Source organism: Hirundo rustica, chromosome 4, assembly GCF_015227805.2.
Source record: "Hirundo rustica isolate bHirRus1 chromosome 4, bHirRus1.pri.v3, whole genome shotgun sequence".
Taxonomy (NCBI): domain Eukaryota; kingdom Metazoa; phylum Chordata; class Aves; order Passeriformes; family Hirundinidae; genus Hirundo; species Hirundo rustica.
Window position 1 is genome coordinate 66255766 of NC_053453.1, and position 18025 is coordinate 66273790.

Sequence of the window (18025 nt, forward strand, 5' to 3'; positions counted from 1 at the left end):
CACGATCTAGACTGCCTGAGTGCTCCTGTCCATTTCCCGGATTCTGGACTCTGTGTGCAATCTGGGCCATGTTTTCCCACATTCTGCACTCTGCACACGATTCAGTCCATGGTTAGTCCCTGAAGCCCAATTTGTTTTCTGTCAGTCGGGGAGGACTCCTCATGTGGGGGACACAACTGCAATGTGTTGCTAGCTGGGTCTGTCTGTACCCAATTCCCCTCCAGTATCTCACACGTGATGCAGCTGCCTGCCTGTGAACTGCAGCCTTTCAGCAAAGATGAATGCAATCAGAAAGGGTTTTTTAGCTTTTTGGAGTTGCCCATGTTAATGGTGATATGTATTTCGAATCTGAGATCCCATAAACGCTTCCCCCTCTCCCTGCTAAATGTAACTTTGGGAGTCCTTGTCGCTTGTTTGTGTTGGTTGGGCAGAGCGCTGCACTGTTAGGAGGGAGAGACTGGTAACTCGGTTATTTCCAGGTTTTACTGGTTTGTTTTATGATGTTGCACATGCCGGCTTTTAAAAACTGTTACACCCTATGGTTTCGTGCGAATGAAGGTTTTATCATTTCTTTTAACCGATGACGGAGTGATGGAATTTTGTTGGCTTTTTCTCCCTCCGCGGGCTCCGGTGGCGGTGCCGCCGCTCCCGGGCCCGGGGCGCGTTTCCGCCCGGAACCTCCCGCCCGTCCCTTTCCTCTTCCGGCCGTCCGCGGGCGCAGCGCGGCGGCGGGAGCGCTGCGGAGGGCGCGGGGTCGGGCGGCGGGGCCGGGCCGGGTCGGGGCTCCCTGGGCGCTGCTTCAGCCCTGCTTTTCCCTCCGCAGGCTCGGCGGCAGCATGTGGCGGCGGCCGGCGTGGCAGGTAGGGCGGCGCGGGGGAAGGGGCGCTGGCGGCGGGGGAGCGGCGGCTGCAGCCCCTCTGCCCCGCCGGGACGCGGACGGCGCTCGGCCGCCCGGGACGGGGAGGGGCGCCCGGAGCGCCCGGAGCCCTCGCCCGGCCGCGCCCGCTGCTCGGGGCCTCTGCGCCGGGTCCGCCCTCGGGGAGAAAGAGCGTGAGCTCTCTCGCGGGCCCGGACCTGAGTGTTACGGGAATTCACTCCAATTCCTGCACGCGGACCTCTAGCAGAAGTGTTTCTAGGCTTTTTTTCCCCGCCCCCCTCTTCTTTCTTTTAGGAGGGACTGTGTGCTGGAATAATGGCAGTTCCTGTACTGCTTTCGCACTTGCAGTACTAAGTTTTGTGGCCTAGATTTGCTTTCGGAATGAGGGTGTCAGTGCTTCCACTGCTCGTTCTGATCGATGTACTTTTTAGGCACACCTGGTTAATCTCTGAAGTGGAGCAGAACTATCAGACCTGTTTGAGTTTTTAGTCTCTGGAAACAAACAGTCAATCAATCCCCACTCTCCTAAAAACCTCCTCCCCTCCTATTTACGTTTTACAGAAAACCAGTAGTTACTGCATGTCCCAGAAATAATTGCTGGAGGTATACCTTTGGACCACACTTCTTTCTAGGCAACTCTTTAACCTTGATTTAACTAGATGTTGTTTAAATAATCTTACTAGCTTCATTTGGCTGAACAGATTTCTTTCCTCAGTTCTCCCATTAGTTACCTGGAAAAGAACATACTTGCAGAACCTCTGCAGGTGTTCAGAAAATGAGGTGTAAAGGCTTATGAATGCTGTTCATAGTTTGTGTCTTGGAGACTCACATTTCTGTTCCTTCAGGTGTTACGCCAGTTTGTAAGACATGACTCTGATACGGTTACCTCATTGGCACTTGAAAGATGTAAGTAACTCCTGAGATGCAATTTAGTCATTACTCATTGTTTATTTCAGTTTTAGAATGTCTAAAGTAGGACAGGAGAGAAGCAGGGAGGAATGGTAGCTCCTCAGTGTAGCAACTAAGAATGTGTTGTTTCAAGCATACAGACTCTTGAGTGGCTCCCTGTCTGGTCTCTGACAGGTGAAGCAGCACTTTAGGGGGGAAAAGAAGAAAGCCCTGACAAGGACTACCACCTCTGTAGGGCTGGTAGTTGTCCTTTACCTGTGGCAGGGGTTTGGTCTGCTGTTGGCATGGTTTCTAACATCTGCCTTCAGGTGTCTTGTGTGCTTGTTTCTCAGACTCCTGGGGCACTTGTATGTGGGCTGCTCCCCCAGCAGGATTTGCTCCAGGTGTACTTCAGCCTTCACTATTCACTTCACATGCTCATTGTGCACAAGGGATACTTCCCTGACCTCTTCCAGTTGTCCTTGAACATGGAGAAGGGATAGACTGTTTGCCTAGGCCTGGTACCGGTGTAAAAACTGACTCTCATTCAGAGGATGGAGTGTAGTAATGCAACTTTGTTTCAAAGGTACTTGTGTGCATTGTTTTGTCATTATGAAACAAATAAAAGTCAAGGTAAGTAAATGTAAATTAGTCTCAAGTGAGACATGAATGTGTCTGTGAAAGAGATGGAACAGAAAGAATAAAGAACCTTTGGCTTTTTAGATCAGTTATTTCACAGTAATAATGACAGTACAAGCACACTCAGCCATCTGCTGGGACCCACAAAAGCCAAATGTCACAAGAGCTTAAAAAGTGCTTAGGAGGTACAGAAAGTTGTGATCCTGGCCCTTGAGAAAAGCTGCTGACTGATGGCTTGCCATGCTTAGGTGCATCATAATTCACCTGTATGTGTGTTTGGTTTCTCTTGTTTCAGCCATGAATCGTGTTCAGCTGCTTGGTCGTGTTGGACAGGACCCTATCATGAGGCAAGTGGAAGGAAAAAATCCTGTTACCATATTTTCCCTTGCAACCAATGAGATGTGGCGGACAGGAGATAGTGAAGTGGGCCAGGGAGGTGAGTCTGCACGAACAACGTGTCCCAGGTCACGGCTGCATGGCCGGCAGCACCACACTTGCAAATCTCAGGGGTGCAGGAAAGCTCCTTTGAGGTCAGCAGAGATGCTGGTGCATATGTGTGTCTCCTTACTGACCCCTAGCAGCATAAACTGTTCTGCTGTTGACCTTCCTCAGGAGGAGATACTGGTTTCTGAAGGGCAAAGCAATTACCACAAGCAGATAGAAGACGCTTTGATAAACAGTCCATTCCCCTTTCCACTAATCTTTTCGGGACGACATGCAGAAGCGTGCTAGGACTGTGTTTTGGGCATTGCTAGGAAAACGGGCTGGTTTTGCCAAGGCTTCATTCCCTGATGTGCTCCCTATTGCTTTGCTAATTCCCTTTTTGATTCCAAAGTCAGGAAAGGGAACTCCCCCATCAGTGTTTCACAAAAGAGCTGGGGTTACAGGCATTAATGCAAGCCATGACCAACACTGAACTGCTTTGTTTGTGTGGCATCAGACAGCTTTGATGAGATAGAATTCTTTCTTTAAAACCCACATTGTTTCACATGTGCATAAGACATAATTTAAATTCCAGTTGATACAGTAATGTACAAAACCCCTCCTAAACTAGAAACAAAACATAAAACCTTGTTCAAGAGAGTAAAGGATTCCTGGGGTTCTTTATCCACACAGTTCTTCTAGATCAGGATGTTCCATGGATTTTCTCCCAACTCAGGGGTTCTTTTACTTCCACCCAACAAGTGTCAAGTATTAAAATCACCAGAGCAATTACTTACTCCACATTTCACTGCCTGCACTGGAACAAAAGTTTTTATGTAGTCTGTGGCCAAAGCAACCTGCAACCTCTGTAAAACAATTACAGTCACAAGTAGAATTTTCAGGAGGATTTTCCAAGATGTATCAAAAACTATTTATTTGTGATAGCACAATTAGAAAGCTGCAGCAGTAGGAATTTAAATAAAACCCTAGGAAGATAAATGATCTCTAAGAAACTTCAGCAAGAGGCAGTCCAGTCATATTTGTGCTGTAGGCAAGGACTGCCTTAACCGTTTACTTCCTTTTTGTACATCTGTGATTCCATCCTCTTCCATGCATGAATAACAATTGAAGTAGTAAACTAATTCCACACAGAGAAAAAAAGGAAGCATGCTAGCTGAAACAAGGCTCCTCTCCTATTTAACATATCTATCCCAATTATTTGCAATATGGGACTTTCACACTGTTAATTACATGTGCAATAACAATTCAGGTTATTGACAGGGAAGAGTTTCCTGTACAACATAATAATTGTACAGGAAACTCAAATGGCTGCTTTCCAACCTTCTCTCTGAAAAGTTACAAATTTCTAAATATCATAGATACCAATTGTGAAAATATCTTGATTGTGAAAATTATACACTTCCATCACAAAAACATGACTGGGGTTTTTATCCACTTTACTTACCTGATGTGTGTCTTGGTATGGAAATGTTATATTTCTTGCTGAAGTTTGCAAAACACAAGCACTGCTTTTGCCTCTCAAACAGCCTGTTTTACTCCTAAATAACAACACCCCTCTTTTTTTTTAGCTCAGGTACTTGATACCAACACGTGAGAAAAGAAATCCTGCCAAAGACTCTTCTGTTCTTGGGCTCTGCACAGCATGAGACCACAAATACACGTGGTGGAATGAGCACCCACGGCTGCTTCAGTGGAATATTTTTTAAAAGCCAGGAGTATAACTCGCGGAGCTGCTGTCATCCCAGCTTCTGCCGTGCCATTGCACACCCCTACAAAGCAGAACTAAAATCTGAGGCTCATTTCCTCAAGTTAGCTCTGTAATTATAACAGCCATGCCTCACACAGCAACAAAGCTGAAGGGGAAGCTGCTGGAGTTTAATCTTTCCTCTGGTATTTCTATCCCAGCTTTGCTTGGCCAGGAGCTGCTCAGGGCTGAATTGAGCAGGACAATGAGACTATTAAGCACTTTGGCTTTGTTTTGCATGCTATGGAAACCCTAATTCCCTCCTGGGAGAGGATCTCTGTAAGAGGAGCATCTGCAAGAGAAAGCAGCTGCCTCTCCAGGGATAAGGAGCCTTGCATCCCATGTTTCACACTGCTCAGCTCAGACAGCTCCTCACCAGTTATGCTAGAGAAGATGGAGTCTTCAAAGTTGGTTGAGTTAAAATGAGGGAATATTACTTCATCTGTGTGCACAGAAAATATTTTACCTAGAATCAGTCGTACTTTCCATGTGCTCTTTTCCCTCCCATTCTGTCTTGTATGAAAACTAACAAAAATTGCTATGAAATTTATTTTAGGTGAAATGTGATTCAAAAAGGCTACAACATGAAATCTTTCATTGCCTGATGTGAAATCAGGCATTACTTGCAGTGTGTCTATCAAATGTTTTGAAAATAGTCAGGCTTAGTGGCCAAATGCAAACAAGGTCCAAGCAATACGCCCAGCATTCAAACCCCATGCTGTTCCCAGCCCAGCTGTGACTTCAGGCTGAGCACCAGCTCACTGCCTGCCAGAGACTAGCAAAAAATATTCCTCTCCAAAATGTCTGGCCTCAATAATACTGGGTGGTTTCTCTCCTGGTTTTGGTTTGTTTTTTTTTTTTTTTCACTTTGAAGCATCAAACATTTTCTGCTAAGGGATGCTGGACAACAGCCTGGCTGGAACAACACAGTTTAAAGGGTCATATCCTTCTGCAGAAGAGAAGGAGGATTTCTGCACTTTTGCATGAGCATGTTGAGTCCACAGGGAAAGAAGGAGAGCCCTGACAGACAAAGGCATATTCAAGCCACCGCAACAGGTCACCAATCATCACCCCCTGATTAGGGAACTTTTCATCCATCCCCACGTACAGTTGCACCTCTGGGACTTGTCTGGCATTATCTTGTTTAGGATCCCCTTCTTTGGATAAACGCTGGCTCCCAACCTGATACTCCTTCTCCTGTGTTCAAGGTTGGTATCACACAGTCGATGCCAGGATTTTTCCTCCTGGGAAGTTTTCTGGCCCTGGCTCATGAGCTGCTCTGCATGTGGGTCAGAGTAGAGGCGTGGCTGTGCCAGGGCAGCTCAGGAGGTTTGCAGAGCCAAGGGGTTTGCTGAGTTCATCTCCATGATGCCCAGGCTCTGTCAGGTGCACGATGCCTTACACTGTGCCTGCTCCCACAAGAGCCCAGTTATCACTGCAGAGCCAACCAGCTTCAGAGGCTGTGCAGAGGGAACTGAGGGAGGACATCAGCACCATCCACACCGCACGTGTGTCCTCAGTCCACAGACCAAGGTAAATGTGCTTCTGGCTGGCCATACCAGAATCCTACATGAGGAATCCCAGCTCCTCACTCCCACATCTGATCCTGCAGCTTTGCCACTCATCTCAGCCCACATCTGCCTCTGAAACAGGCTCTCCCTCATTCCCCTGGCATGGGTGCTGCTTCCAGGTCACTGTTTAAAATCACCTCCCCTCGTGGCAGGATTCCTAATGGTGTCAAATGGAATGCACACCTATGGATGCTGTGATGCAAACGGGTTGCTATGGAGCTGATCCTCCCAATTATTTCTGTACACTTGGCAGGCCTCACGATCCACCTGGAACTGGCACAGCAACATCAAATTCTAATGGAGTAAAGATAAAGCCTCTAGAGGGCAACTATAAATTACTAACAAGCTTTTCGCACTGCCAGCGTGTGCCAGCCAGACATATTAATGAAAAAGCTCAGGTTGCTTCTATTCCTTCCTCCCCTGTGCCACTTTGGGATTTCCTCCACCACAGGCAATCGTGGATATGATTTCACCTCACTAAACCTCAGCATGCCCAAGTGCAGCTATTATTTTCCAATTTACTTCTGGAAGCCAACCCACCTTAGAGCTGCACGAGGGATAGCACATTTGCTTATCCATTGCACACAGACAGGTGGCACAGCAGAGTGAAAACTTGAGTCAAGGATGCTGGGCAGAATTCACCTTGCTGAATAAATACATGTTCATGCTGGAGGCCCTCACATTCAGGCTCAGGTCCCTCAGGCACTCCAACTGTTCTGGCATCCTGACCTCCTAAACAGGATTGGAGGTTTTAAACATTAAGGAGTGCTCCAGGCACTTCCTTGTCCATGCAGAAGCTGCAGGGTTCTGCAAGCTCGGGTTCCCCATACCTGTCCCGGGCACAGCCTGGGGTAACAGCCCTCTGGGATCCCCTCTGCATCTACACCTGCACGTACACGGCCTGCAGGAGAAAAGCAGCTGCCACAGGAGCTGCAGGCTGGGGGAAAGGCTGACATCACTGCTCTCACTGTGCTTGTGCTGCAAGGCACTTGGTCCTGGCTCCCTCAGACAGCTCCCGATGTGCACCCCAGCACATCCCAGGCTCAGCCCTCTCTCACACCCTGATAGAGAAGGTGCCTCAGAGGGCTCAGTGAAATGCAAATGTAGCTGGTTCAAAAAGAAACTGAAATTCTGAAGGTTTGCACAGGAAGCAGCCCGGGGGCGGAGAAGAGAGGCCTAATACCTTTCATTGACATGCAAAGAGAACATTTTCTATCTCAGGAAGCGACAAATCCCCCTCGAGATGATAATTTTGCTAAGGTAGCAGAAGAGTAACTGGTAGCAAAACCTATTCTAGACTGGTCCTGAGAATCCACGTTAAACGTGTTAAAACGATTTAGCGGAGTTAAATCATCCGCGGGGGGTTCCACTGCACACTTTCTACTTGTTTTCGTCACTGCTGTCTTGAATTACATGGGAGGAGAAAAATTTAAATATACAGGGGAAGGAAAAGTCTATCAAGCCCAAATGAGAGAAGAAATGATGCAAACAAAATCCTTCCAACGTGATCCCAACGTGTCGCAATTACGTACATTGAGTAAATGACCATCTGTCCATGTTCCCTCTTAGCTGGAGTCATTCATCTCTTCAGCTGCCTGTGCTGTGCTCCCTCTTGGTGGCTGAAACTCTTGCACACAAAACCATCAGACTGCAGAGCTGCTTGAGAGGAGTGACAAGATTTGTCTTCACAAACAAGCCCTGAGTCTGCTAGTAGATAAAACTAGCACTGAGAGATAAGAGAAACAATGGAGAGGATTCTACTTATTAATGAATGGAAAAGAAGATACTTGCCTTTACAAACAAACCATAAGTTTGTTTGTAAATGAAATTGAATATTGAAAGATGAAAGCAACAATGAGGAAAACCCATAAATCCCATAAAAATTAGCGGGGGGTTATACATTAAAAAAAGAATCTTAGGTCTTAGGCATTTCGGGAAGTCTGTACCTCTCAAGTACCTCAGCCAATGGGGAAAGAGAGAGGGGAATGGGGCCGGGAAATTAGGATAAAAAGGAGGCTGCGTCCTCCAAAAAACTGAGAGACCCCAGGGGAAATGCCCCATGGCCTCTCCCTTTATTCAAATAAAGTAAAAGGACTCCTCTGTCTCCTTTTTGGACATAAGCCTCTGGTGTTCGTGGATTAATTTCCCTGACATGCTTGACAACCATTTTGCCATCCTTTGAAGCAATTTTAGCTTTGCCAGGCTGTGCTTGAGCAGATTCATCATAGCCAGTACATGAGGGGAAAAAACGGGAATGGGTTTGGTAGGCAGAAAGGAAAGATTTGGCTTGGTCTGAGAAAGAGAGGCGCTTGTTCAACCCATGGGGAGTGTTTGCTGACAGAGGGAGCAGCAGATTGTGCCTTGGAGGGGGTCTTGAATTCATCAGGAACCGATGCCAGGGAGCAGTGGGCTGTCCTGGCACACGGGGTGTCCTGGCACACGTCCCCGGCTCTTTCGGCATCCCTTGGCACAGGGCACTCGCACTCCTCTTGCAGGCTCGCTTGGTCTCCGCACTGCCGCTGATGCGCTAATCGGCGATACATCCTCACACCTCAGCCACACCTGCTGCTCTCACGATCTAGGTTTCGTTTTACCCCTCCCCGACCGCCTGACATTACACATCCTCCGGTCTCTGTGTCACCAGAGCCCTGCCCGGGCTGAGGAACAAAGGGACAAGCTGTGTCTGCAATGGTTTTTTTACTAATCAACAGACTAGTCAACTTCTTTCCTGTTGGGGAGGATGAACTCAGAAAGCCCTATAAATATGATTGCTTAGATTCTGAGGATGTGAAACCTGTGAGATAGAATTGAAAGCAAGTTTTGGTGTTTGAGATGTCCTAGCTACTGGATGTCTGGGAAAACAGTTATATGGCCAGCCAAAGGTCAAATGGAATGTTCTGTCTCGCCCCCCAATGTATGGTTCATCCCACAGCTGTAACCCTCCCCTGAAGTATCAGGTATCTGTAACCCCACTGGCACAAGTCCTGTTCCAGCCCACCTTGAAGCCCCCTGATAAGGAGGCTGTGAGGGTGGGTTGGTCTCTTTGCTCTCTTCTTTCCCCTCTTTCCCCTCTCTCTCTTTGCCTGGCACCCTTCCCCAAGGACTTTCCTCTCTTGGAATTTCCTCTCCCTACATCTCCCTTCCCCCACTCCATACCTCTCTCTTCCCCACCTCCCTAGGCCTTGCCACGAGTTGTGCCTGGCAACTCAAAGCAAGGCCTCCCTCCCATCCTTTACAATAAACCTCATCTTCTAAAACCCAACTTCAGAGATCTCTCATCTACATTCATCCACACCGTCCTGGAGTCTGCAGCGAAGCAGTATCTACATTTCCCCTATGGTTTTTTCCTCCTTTGTACCTCCCAGACGCCCAATTTACACCATATGCTTCTGCCTGTGCATGTGTGTGCCAGCCCAAACCTTCCCTGGCCCATCCCTGCAGTGTCTCCATTGCTGTCCTGTGATGGCAGGAGTGACAAACTCTGCCTATTCTTTCATTCCAGCTTGTTCTGGGGACCATGCACGCTGAAAAAATGCTGCAGAAGGAATGGAATCTGTTTTACGAAATGTCTCTATCCTGTGGACTCTTTGATGGCTACAAAGAAAACAAACTCCTAAGTTTCAACACAGCAAGACAGCAGGAAAAATCCCCATCTGTCCTGGTGCTTTTTCACAGAGTGTGTAAACAGACAGTGGTTTTGAGAACCCAACTCTTCCCTCATCTGCTGCTGAGCTGCCCAGGAGTTACTGGTAGCTCTCCAGAGATGAGAGAGTGACAGTCACCCACAGGCAGGACCTGTAAAATGATCATGTGTGGAGCTGTGATATCTTTTAGGAGGCAGGATGGAAAATGAAACAAGCAGCCATGGAGAGGGGGATGAAAGTACTGGAGCTTTTTTCTCCCCAGCTCTAGTGCAGAGGGCTGAAGGAGGAGGTGGGTACCCTGCTCTGTTTGCTGGAGGAGACAGGGCTTGGGGCAAACCACCTCAGCAGCAGCTTTTCTGTTGACTCCAACAAGCAGGGCAATTACAGCCATCCTCTGAAGTGCAGGAGATAAAGGTTATCTCCAGTGAAAAGAACGCTGATATTTCTGAGTAGCCCTTGTTCACAGAGAGGAATAGCTAAGCAAATTCCCCGTGGACTTAAATTGTGAAAACAAGCAGATATTTGTCTAAGCAACACTATAACTGTTTTAAGGAAGTAAATACAAGAGTGACTAGATATGAAATGCTTTTCATCTGCTAAAGGAATTTCTTGTATTCATTTCAGGGAAAGACTACAATAAGCATTCCTACTGAGGTAAGTGACCTAAATAAAGGTAAGTGCTACCCAAGGTAAAGAAGTTTGCAAACCCCTGAGACAACAAGGTTGCAGCAATGGGATCTTTGTCCTTGTGAAGGGTCATGTGAGCCAAGGAACATGGATTTACCTTCCAGAAGAGCTGGAAGCTACACAGGCATTGGAATTGTTTGTGTCAGAGAACAGTTCCAAATGTCTGTGGTGATCATATCCCTTCAGTTACTGTACTACAGCAGGACTTTTGGGTTTGCCTAATGGTTACTTCCAAAAGTGTGTTAGTGGAGATGCCTTGTTAAGAAAGTTTAAAACAAATTGTTTTATACACCTCTCTTTACCTGTAACGTCAAATTACTACAAAGATGTGGCCATGAGATGAGATTTTTCCTTTTAAGGAATAAGCTTGAATTGAATGTTCTGGGCACTTTCCATGCTGGGACGCCAGAACTGAAATGATCCAAATATGGTTTAGATCTGGAGCTCATTCTCAAACAACTGTGGCCAGGTCTCCTCAAGGTTTAACCACTCTCCCATCCTACAGCTGGTGCTGCTTTGGGGACTCTTTGTCAGAGAATCTTTAGGAATTCAGGCCTGTGAATGCCAGCAAATGACAGATTTAGCAGCAAACTCCATCCCTAAGCTGCTGACTGCTGGAGGCTTCTCTGTGCTCTGATTCTATGATTGCCACCCTTCCCTTAGTTATCTCTCTTGCTCGACCATAAAACAGAGTGGAAATAAATAGTAACAGAGGTTGGCACACACAATGCTAATTATGCATTAAATGCTTCAGAAATCCTGAGGGTTTTTTTTTCCTTCATGATAACAATCTTGCTTTCTTCCTGATTTGGCAGCAAATCCAATCACACATAAATTATAAAGCCCTGGGCCTTGACACAACCTTTACAGCCCCTTTTATATGGCTCCTTGGTCCTGCTGTCTCGCAGATGACAAAGCCTATCTGGAGCCATGTATTTGCTGTTGGTTTATATGACTGCTGTAAAAAGCTCTATTCCTTTGGTAAGAAACCTCAAGCTCCAACTCTAAGTTTGTGCTTTTGGACCACAGAGTCTATAAAATATCCTGGGTTTATGTTCTTCTGAACCTAGTGTATAAACACAATTAAAGGAAAAAAAAATACACTTTCAGATTAGAAAAATAGTTTGAGCATGAAGGAAAAGAAAGAGCAGTCAGTGCTTAGGTGAGGTTTCCTAAAGTTTTTTAAGGAAGAGCAGTGATGAGCTTGAGGAGAGAACCAAAGGGAACTTATATCTAGAGAGTCTGTAGGAATCATTAAAGATGCCAAGGCCTTTCGTATACATTACTGACACTGTGAGTGAAACAAAAATCTACTTCATGGTCAAAAGAGGAACTGGATGACAGAAAAGAAATCACAAGCTGAGTTGTGATCATTACAAATACTTTGGAGCTGAGTATACACAGCACACAAATATTACCCTGACACAGAATTTAGGACAGGGTAGATTTCTCTGAGAACAGGACAAAGCATAACTTAGGAGGAGGATAAGATAGGCAGGGTGGAAATGGATGTAACAAGTGAAACACCATGATGTAAGATTTCTTGTGCCATGATTGTGCCTGGAAACCTGAGACAGATCCTGGGATCCCACAGCATAAAATACTCAATTTCTAAGAGGCATTTCCCCTAAAAAACTTTAAACCTTCATCAAGAGCAGTGACACTTCCAGTTTGAGCTTCCACTGGCTTTTAGGCTGAAGCTACAAGTAGAGCAAGGAGTAAAAAACACCAGCTGAGAGAATAAACATTACCCTGGCACACTCTGAACTGGTCAGCTAAAGGATTTACCCTAGCAGAGAATAAATATGAGGCTGAAAGTTCTCCATAAAAACAGATTCCAAGAAAGCCATCCAACTCTATGGCTCTGATCTTCATTTTCTACCTGAAGGAAGCCATAGATAAATGCAAGCTGGGCCATCTCCACGCAGTTTTCAATCTTCAGACCATTTGGAAAGGGATAAGAATATTCAGGAGGCTCTGAGTGCTCTGAGGTGGAGTAGCAGCAAAGAAGGGATTATATGAAACTCAGTAGGAAAGCACCCTGTATTTCCTGACCCAGATACCTGGGATAGGTGTGGGTTATCCCACAGCAAGGGCAGCACAATGTAAACATCAGAGACACAGACATAGTTAGTTACATAACTGAACAGCCTCCGTGGCTCAGGTACTTCACAATTCCTTTTATAAGGGATGTTGCTGTTACCTGCTGCTTGAGATAGAAATATCAGTAATCTTTTGCAGCACTAAATCCCACCTAATAAGACATTTCCCCAGTGAAGAAGCACCCTGGTCTAAAGAAAACTTTCATAGCCACTGTCTGAGGCCCTGAACAGCCAGAAGAACCTAGAATTTCCCTTTTCCTATTTCTGTGGTAGCACTAGTGTCATTTTTGCATCCCGAAATGCCATCAGTTCCTTGAGGACTGGCCAGCCCCAGCGTTAGAGAGCAGTCTTTGCAAGGACCCACTGAGTCCCATTCATACGGTAACCTGACTCGATCCAATTTTTCACAGCTGCTGAGGAGATCACGACAGAGTTCATCATAGCTGCAGGCAGGGCGAGGGAACCTGAGCTGGAGGTGGCACTCCTAGACCTGCTCCCTTTCCTTTGTTAGCCTGGGCACTCAGTGCTGCTATAAATACACAGCAGCCACTTGACCTTGGCAGATGCTTTGGCTGCAATAATTCTCCTTTGCAGCTGGCAGGGGTTCAAGAGGAGCACATGCCCTGCTGCCGTGCTGCTCAGCTGGAAGGAGTGACCTTCCTCTTGCTCTGAAGGTGCAGCTTTGTGGCTGCCTTATGCTCAGCTAAGAGGGACCGACCCCAAAACAGTGACCCCCACCTCCTTTTTCCCCGTGCTACACGTTCGTATTCACTTTTCAGACTGAATCAGACTGAAAATCAATTGGATTTTTTTTTCCCTCCAAAAATCCAGCCCACTTTCAGAGTGAAGGGAAAGAAAATGCACTTTTATGAATCGACACATTTTTCCCCCCTTGGCAGACGTGGATTAGAACAGATGAGTCAAAATAACTTGTCTTTTTCCTCTCACTTAGGATGACTAGACAACTATAAATATATGGTTTATCTAAAGGTAGATGAGAAGAACCCTGTCATCAAAGTGTATATCCATCTTTTCATAATTCCCCACTGAAAAGTTTTCTAAGCCAGCTGACCAGAACCCTCTAAAATCCTACTGGGAGGTGAGCAGCCCTGCAGGCACTTCCCTCTCTCAGCGTGTATTTTAGGATTAGTCACGTATGATCACATGTCAGGTGCTGATATTCTGCCACTAATGTCTGTGAGGTGCTGTGTTTTCTCCAGTGAAATTCCTAGATCAACAGTTCACTGCTGAGCAAGCCCAGGACAGCTTCTGTCACATCAGGTTGCAGAATCACAGCCTCATGCCAGGCAGATCTTTCAAAGAAGTGTTTTCCTTTGCCAAGGAACCATCCATGAGAGCAAAGGCTGCCCAAGGCCAGTGCCCACAGACATTTCTCATGGTAAAAACAAGCAGAAGAGAGCAGAGCTCTTTCTGCATAATTTTTCTGCAATCTTTTAATAGCCAACATCTTATAACGGGCATTTAGATAATATTACAGCTCACAAATGCCACATCAAAAGGCAACTGAGATGTTGCCCAGAAGTCACAACTCTGTTTTTTTTATCATTTACAAAAAAATGAAGGAAAGCCCTGGCTGATTCTTAGAAGTGCTGCTGCTTCAGCTAAATCAATTTGAATGTTGTCAGAATACCAGGCTGTATTAGCACCAGTAGCAGTAACTATATGGAGCAATGTAATGATGCCACAGTGGAACAGCTCCCTGTGGCAGGTGTCCAAGGTGGCAGGGCTGATTCAGGTTTTCTATGCAGAGGTGACATAAACTGCCCCAGAACCAGGAGCTTGCTCTGCAAGATGAGCCTCCCTGGCTGAAACTCTTTCCAAAGTTGCACTGCAGTGCCAAATCCTTCCCAGCACTGATGGGGTTTTAGCATGGGCAGAGTTAGAGGAGGAGAGAGAGTGCAAAGAGAAAAGGAATGATGAGAAAAGGAATTTATGCTTGATGAGCATAAATAGTCCGTGCTCGTGCAGTTCATTCAGTTTCTCTCTGGAAGCCAGGAGAACGAAAACTTATTTATTTTATTAAAGGCTGTTAAAATTACCTTGTATAAACAGGGACAGATGTCAAGTTCCTTCATTCCATGAAGGATGTGGGGCTGTAGATGCCCTCTATGTGTACTTCCTATCAAAGGACATGACAATTTAATTATTTTTTGTACAACGATGGAACAACTGGAGAGAGTGGAATGTAATAGCATTTGTGGGTTTGCTTGATTTGAAAGGCGAGTACCACGTCCCCAAGCAGTTCCAGCAGCTGCAATGGTACTGAACATCACTTGTGACATAATGTAGGCAGGCACAATATAATTTGAAATGTATTAAGCAGCATCAGACTTTCAATAATTTCATTGAGGAACAGGTTTGCAGAAGTGAGTGACTACAGGGTGCATTAGGAAAAATAAACAATAAGTTTAGGAAATCACATAATTTTAAAGGGCTTTTAATCTACTCACTGATGAAGAAATACATGAGTGTGATGAGCACTGAAGGCAGCAGTGAGAAGAGCACCAATGTGTAACTAGAGGGATGACTTGGGAAAAAATATGGGGATTGACACCTATCCCATAGTGTTAATTAATTGTTTGCCTTCAGTTCTATGAACTTTTCAAAATAGCTCAGATAAGGGCCTCTATTTCTCAGGCATTGATCCAGCCCAGCCAGGCACAGCAGTCACAGTGAAGTTATAAAAGAATAAGACAATTCATGATTGCACAAAATGCAGTTTTTATCTGCTTACAGGATAATTTTCATGCAAAACGCTACACTAGTTTTTAAAACTTTGAAAACAAACCACTTCTAGTTGCACTTTTGGAAGCTGAAAGCGCCTGCCAGCTAGCATGCACCCTTTTAAGTGTATTTATCTTAATTGCTAGTCCAAGGACCGATCAATAAAACTAAAATCCAGCAGGACAAATTGCTACCTGCTTTACTTAACGTGCCAAAAAGCAAATCAGCAAACTGCAGGAAGCCCGTGACTTTCTGAATGTGGCTCAACATTAGCCTGCAAGTTTACAGTGACAGGGAGATTTTGGGAGTACAAGCTAAATACACACAGTAAATCTCTGGCACATATCAAGGGGAAAAAAAAGAAATGTGGTGCTTATCTAGCCAGTGTGGCTCATATCAGTGCGGGGGCTGATTCAAGACAATTTACAACAGGTTACATGCAGGGGTTACTATTAATAAGTGTTGGAATTACAACATCGGGCACAGGAAGAGGCATTCACCGACACTAAATTGAGCTGAGTGAAGGCAATTCACACCCCAGCTCCTTCTGTAGTCTGTGGAAATGGAAGCTTCTCTAGAAGGCAGCTCAGAGTACGAGCTCCATTTAGACTCAGGTTACAGGAGAGGCAGAGAGCTGATTTAGTGTTTCCCAGCCATGACACAGGGAAGGGACTCTCCCTGTGCTTCTTCCTCCTGGGCCTTCCTGACCTGTGTCTGGTATTCTCTGGGCACCTCATCGAGCCTAGTCAGCTGTCTGATGAACAAAAAACTGCTTCAAGGAAATAAAAGTGATCGTTTTCTGCTGATTTAATGAGCTGAAATGGCTCAGGAAGAGAGCAGAGAAGATTTTGCGTGCGAGGGATAAGCAGGAGTGGAGGACAGCCCTTTGAGGCTTGTCTGATCCTACTTCAGCAATGATTTCCCCCTGCAAGCCCCTCTAACCAGAGGAACAGATTTGCAGGGTCAGGTGAAACAAGCTGTGACTGTGGATACTCCAGGAGCCTCCCCAGTATTTGGATGGAGATTGACACTGCGTTTGCCAACAGTTCTCTTCCCCCTCCCCAGGAATCCAACACCATCAAGGGTAGGATGTGCCCCCACTCCACCTGATTAAAGGAATTCTGCCAAATTCCATCAAGAAATCCCTGCCACTATGAGTCTTCTCTGTGTACCATCAAAGCTTGTCCCTAGACACAGGATTCAGATGCAGCAACAGAGGCAAACCTCCCCAGTACCAGGAAATGTTAAATAATGCTTTCTGGAAGCTCAGCTGTGTCCACAGCTTTTTCCACAGAGCTTGTGCTCTGTGAATGGCAATGCTAAGGGTCCAGAGTGCAATATGGCAAAGGTTCTTCAGATATCACTGGATGCTTCCCAAACAGGAGGGCAGTCAGTCAGCCTTGACCCTTAACATCAGCAATCTGCTTCAAAGGCAGCGGCTGCAAGCCTGTGACTGCTCTGGAGAGGCTTATGTAAACCACAGACAGAGGTTTCTGTATAACAGGCAAAAATGTATTCAGTCTGTCTCCAAAATTACTTTTAACAAGGTAATTATTGTAGGATCATGTAAGTGAAAGTCTAGGTGGGAATGGGAGTGGTGAATCTGTTCTCCAGCAAAATTCACTCTAAGCAATATCCAGACATGGGAGTTCAAACAACATAACTTGGAGTTCCTTCTCCCAGTACAACACACATACAAGAAAACCTGGATTCAGCTCCTAAAGAGGCAGTATGTCCTACAGCTGTGGAACTACTTCAGAAGTTATTAAAGGCAGAAGATGTGTTTCTATGTGAAGCAGTACTGAAAAACCTACTGTAACTCGATGTATTGTTGCATTACAGGAGGCAATTCATACCTACTACCTCACTGCTATCACAACAGGACTGTACAGGACTACTACAAAAATCCTTGTACAAAGATCAGTTGAGGTGCTACATACCAGATATGCTACACCCTGTGTGTGATTACAGGGGGTGATTGCACTGATGTAAAAAAACAAACAAACAAACTCTCCAGCATGAATAGGTGAAAGGTGTTAGCCTGACAAGGCTTCATTAGTTCAGACATACAAATAAAACCACAAAATCCATGCATAAAAATCTTAGGACTACTAAGTTGTCTGAACAGTTAACCAGTTCAGAGGGAAAAAAAAAAAAATCCTTCTTGTAAGGAAATTAATCTATTGATTAAAAAAATCATTGTCTGCCTGTAATTTCAATTTAATATATTTTTGCTTGCATATGCACTGTTTGCCCCATTTCTGTCTTGTCACTTTGTTTAGCAGCTGTAGTTTCCCCCGAACTTTTTAATGAGCCAGAGCTTATTAAATCAATGCAGTTTAGTTCTTCCAAAGTGGTTGCTATTACTTACCTAACTATAAAACTTATCACCATTTGTTTCCTCTGGCATCAAAGATAATCATTAAGTGAGATCATCACATTTCACCCCTTTGCACTATAGCCCCCAAGCTCAGGATATGTTTGTTTGGTTTTTTTTATTAACTCCATCATAAAGCACTTAACTATTATGAGTGTGTTATCTGTTTACACTGTCTAATCTTTAAACAAAAATTAAACAGAAAGCCGGCTCACTGCCAAAAATAAGGAACCGTTTCTTCAAACAAAACAAGGGAAAAAGAAGCTTGCAAAGCTGCCACTCCATTTTTCTTTATTGTGTGATATAT

At 45.4% G+C, this 18025-nt stretch overlaps 1 protein-coding gene across 1 annotated transcript; it reads left to right on the forward strand.

The window, feature by feature from the left end:
* Window positions 1-765: 765 nt before the first annotated feature.
* On the forward strand, window positions 766-5430 carry LOC120752437 (single-stranded DNA-binding protein, mitochondrial). The gene is made up of 4 exons (XM_040063468.1): window positions 766-860; window positions 1723-1783; window positions 2700-2840; window positions 4417-5430. The coding sequence occupies exons 1-4, from the start codon at window positions 837-839 to the stop codon at window positions 4440-4442; spliced, it is 252 nt and encodes an 83-aa protein (XP_039919402.1). The 5' UTR covers window positions 766-836; the 3' UTR covers window positions 4443-5430.
* The last annotated feature ends 12595 nt before the right edge of the window (window positions 5431-18025 follow it).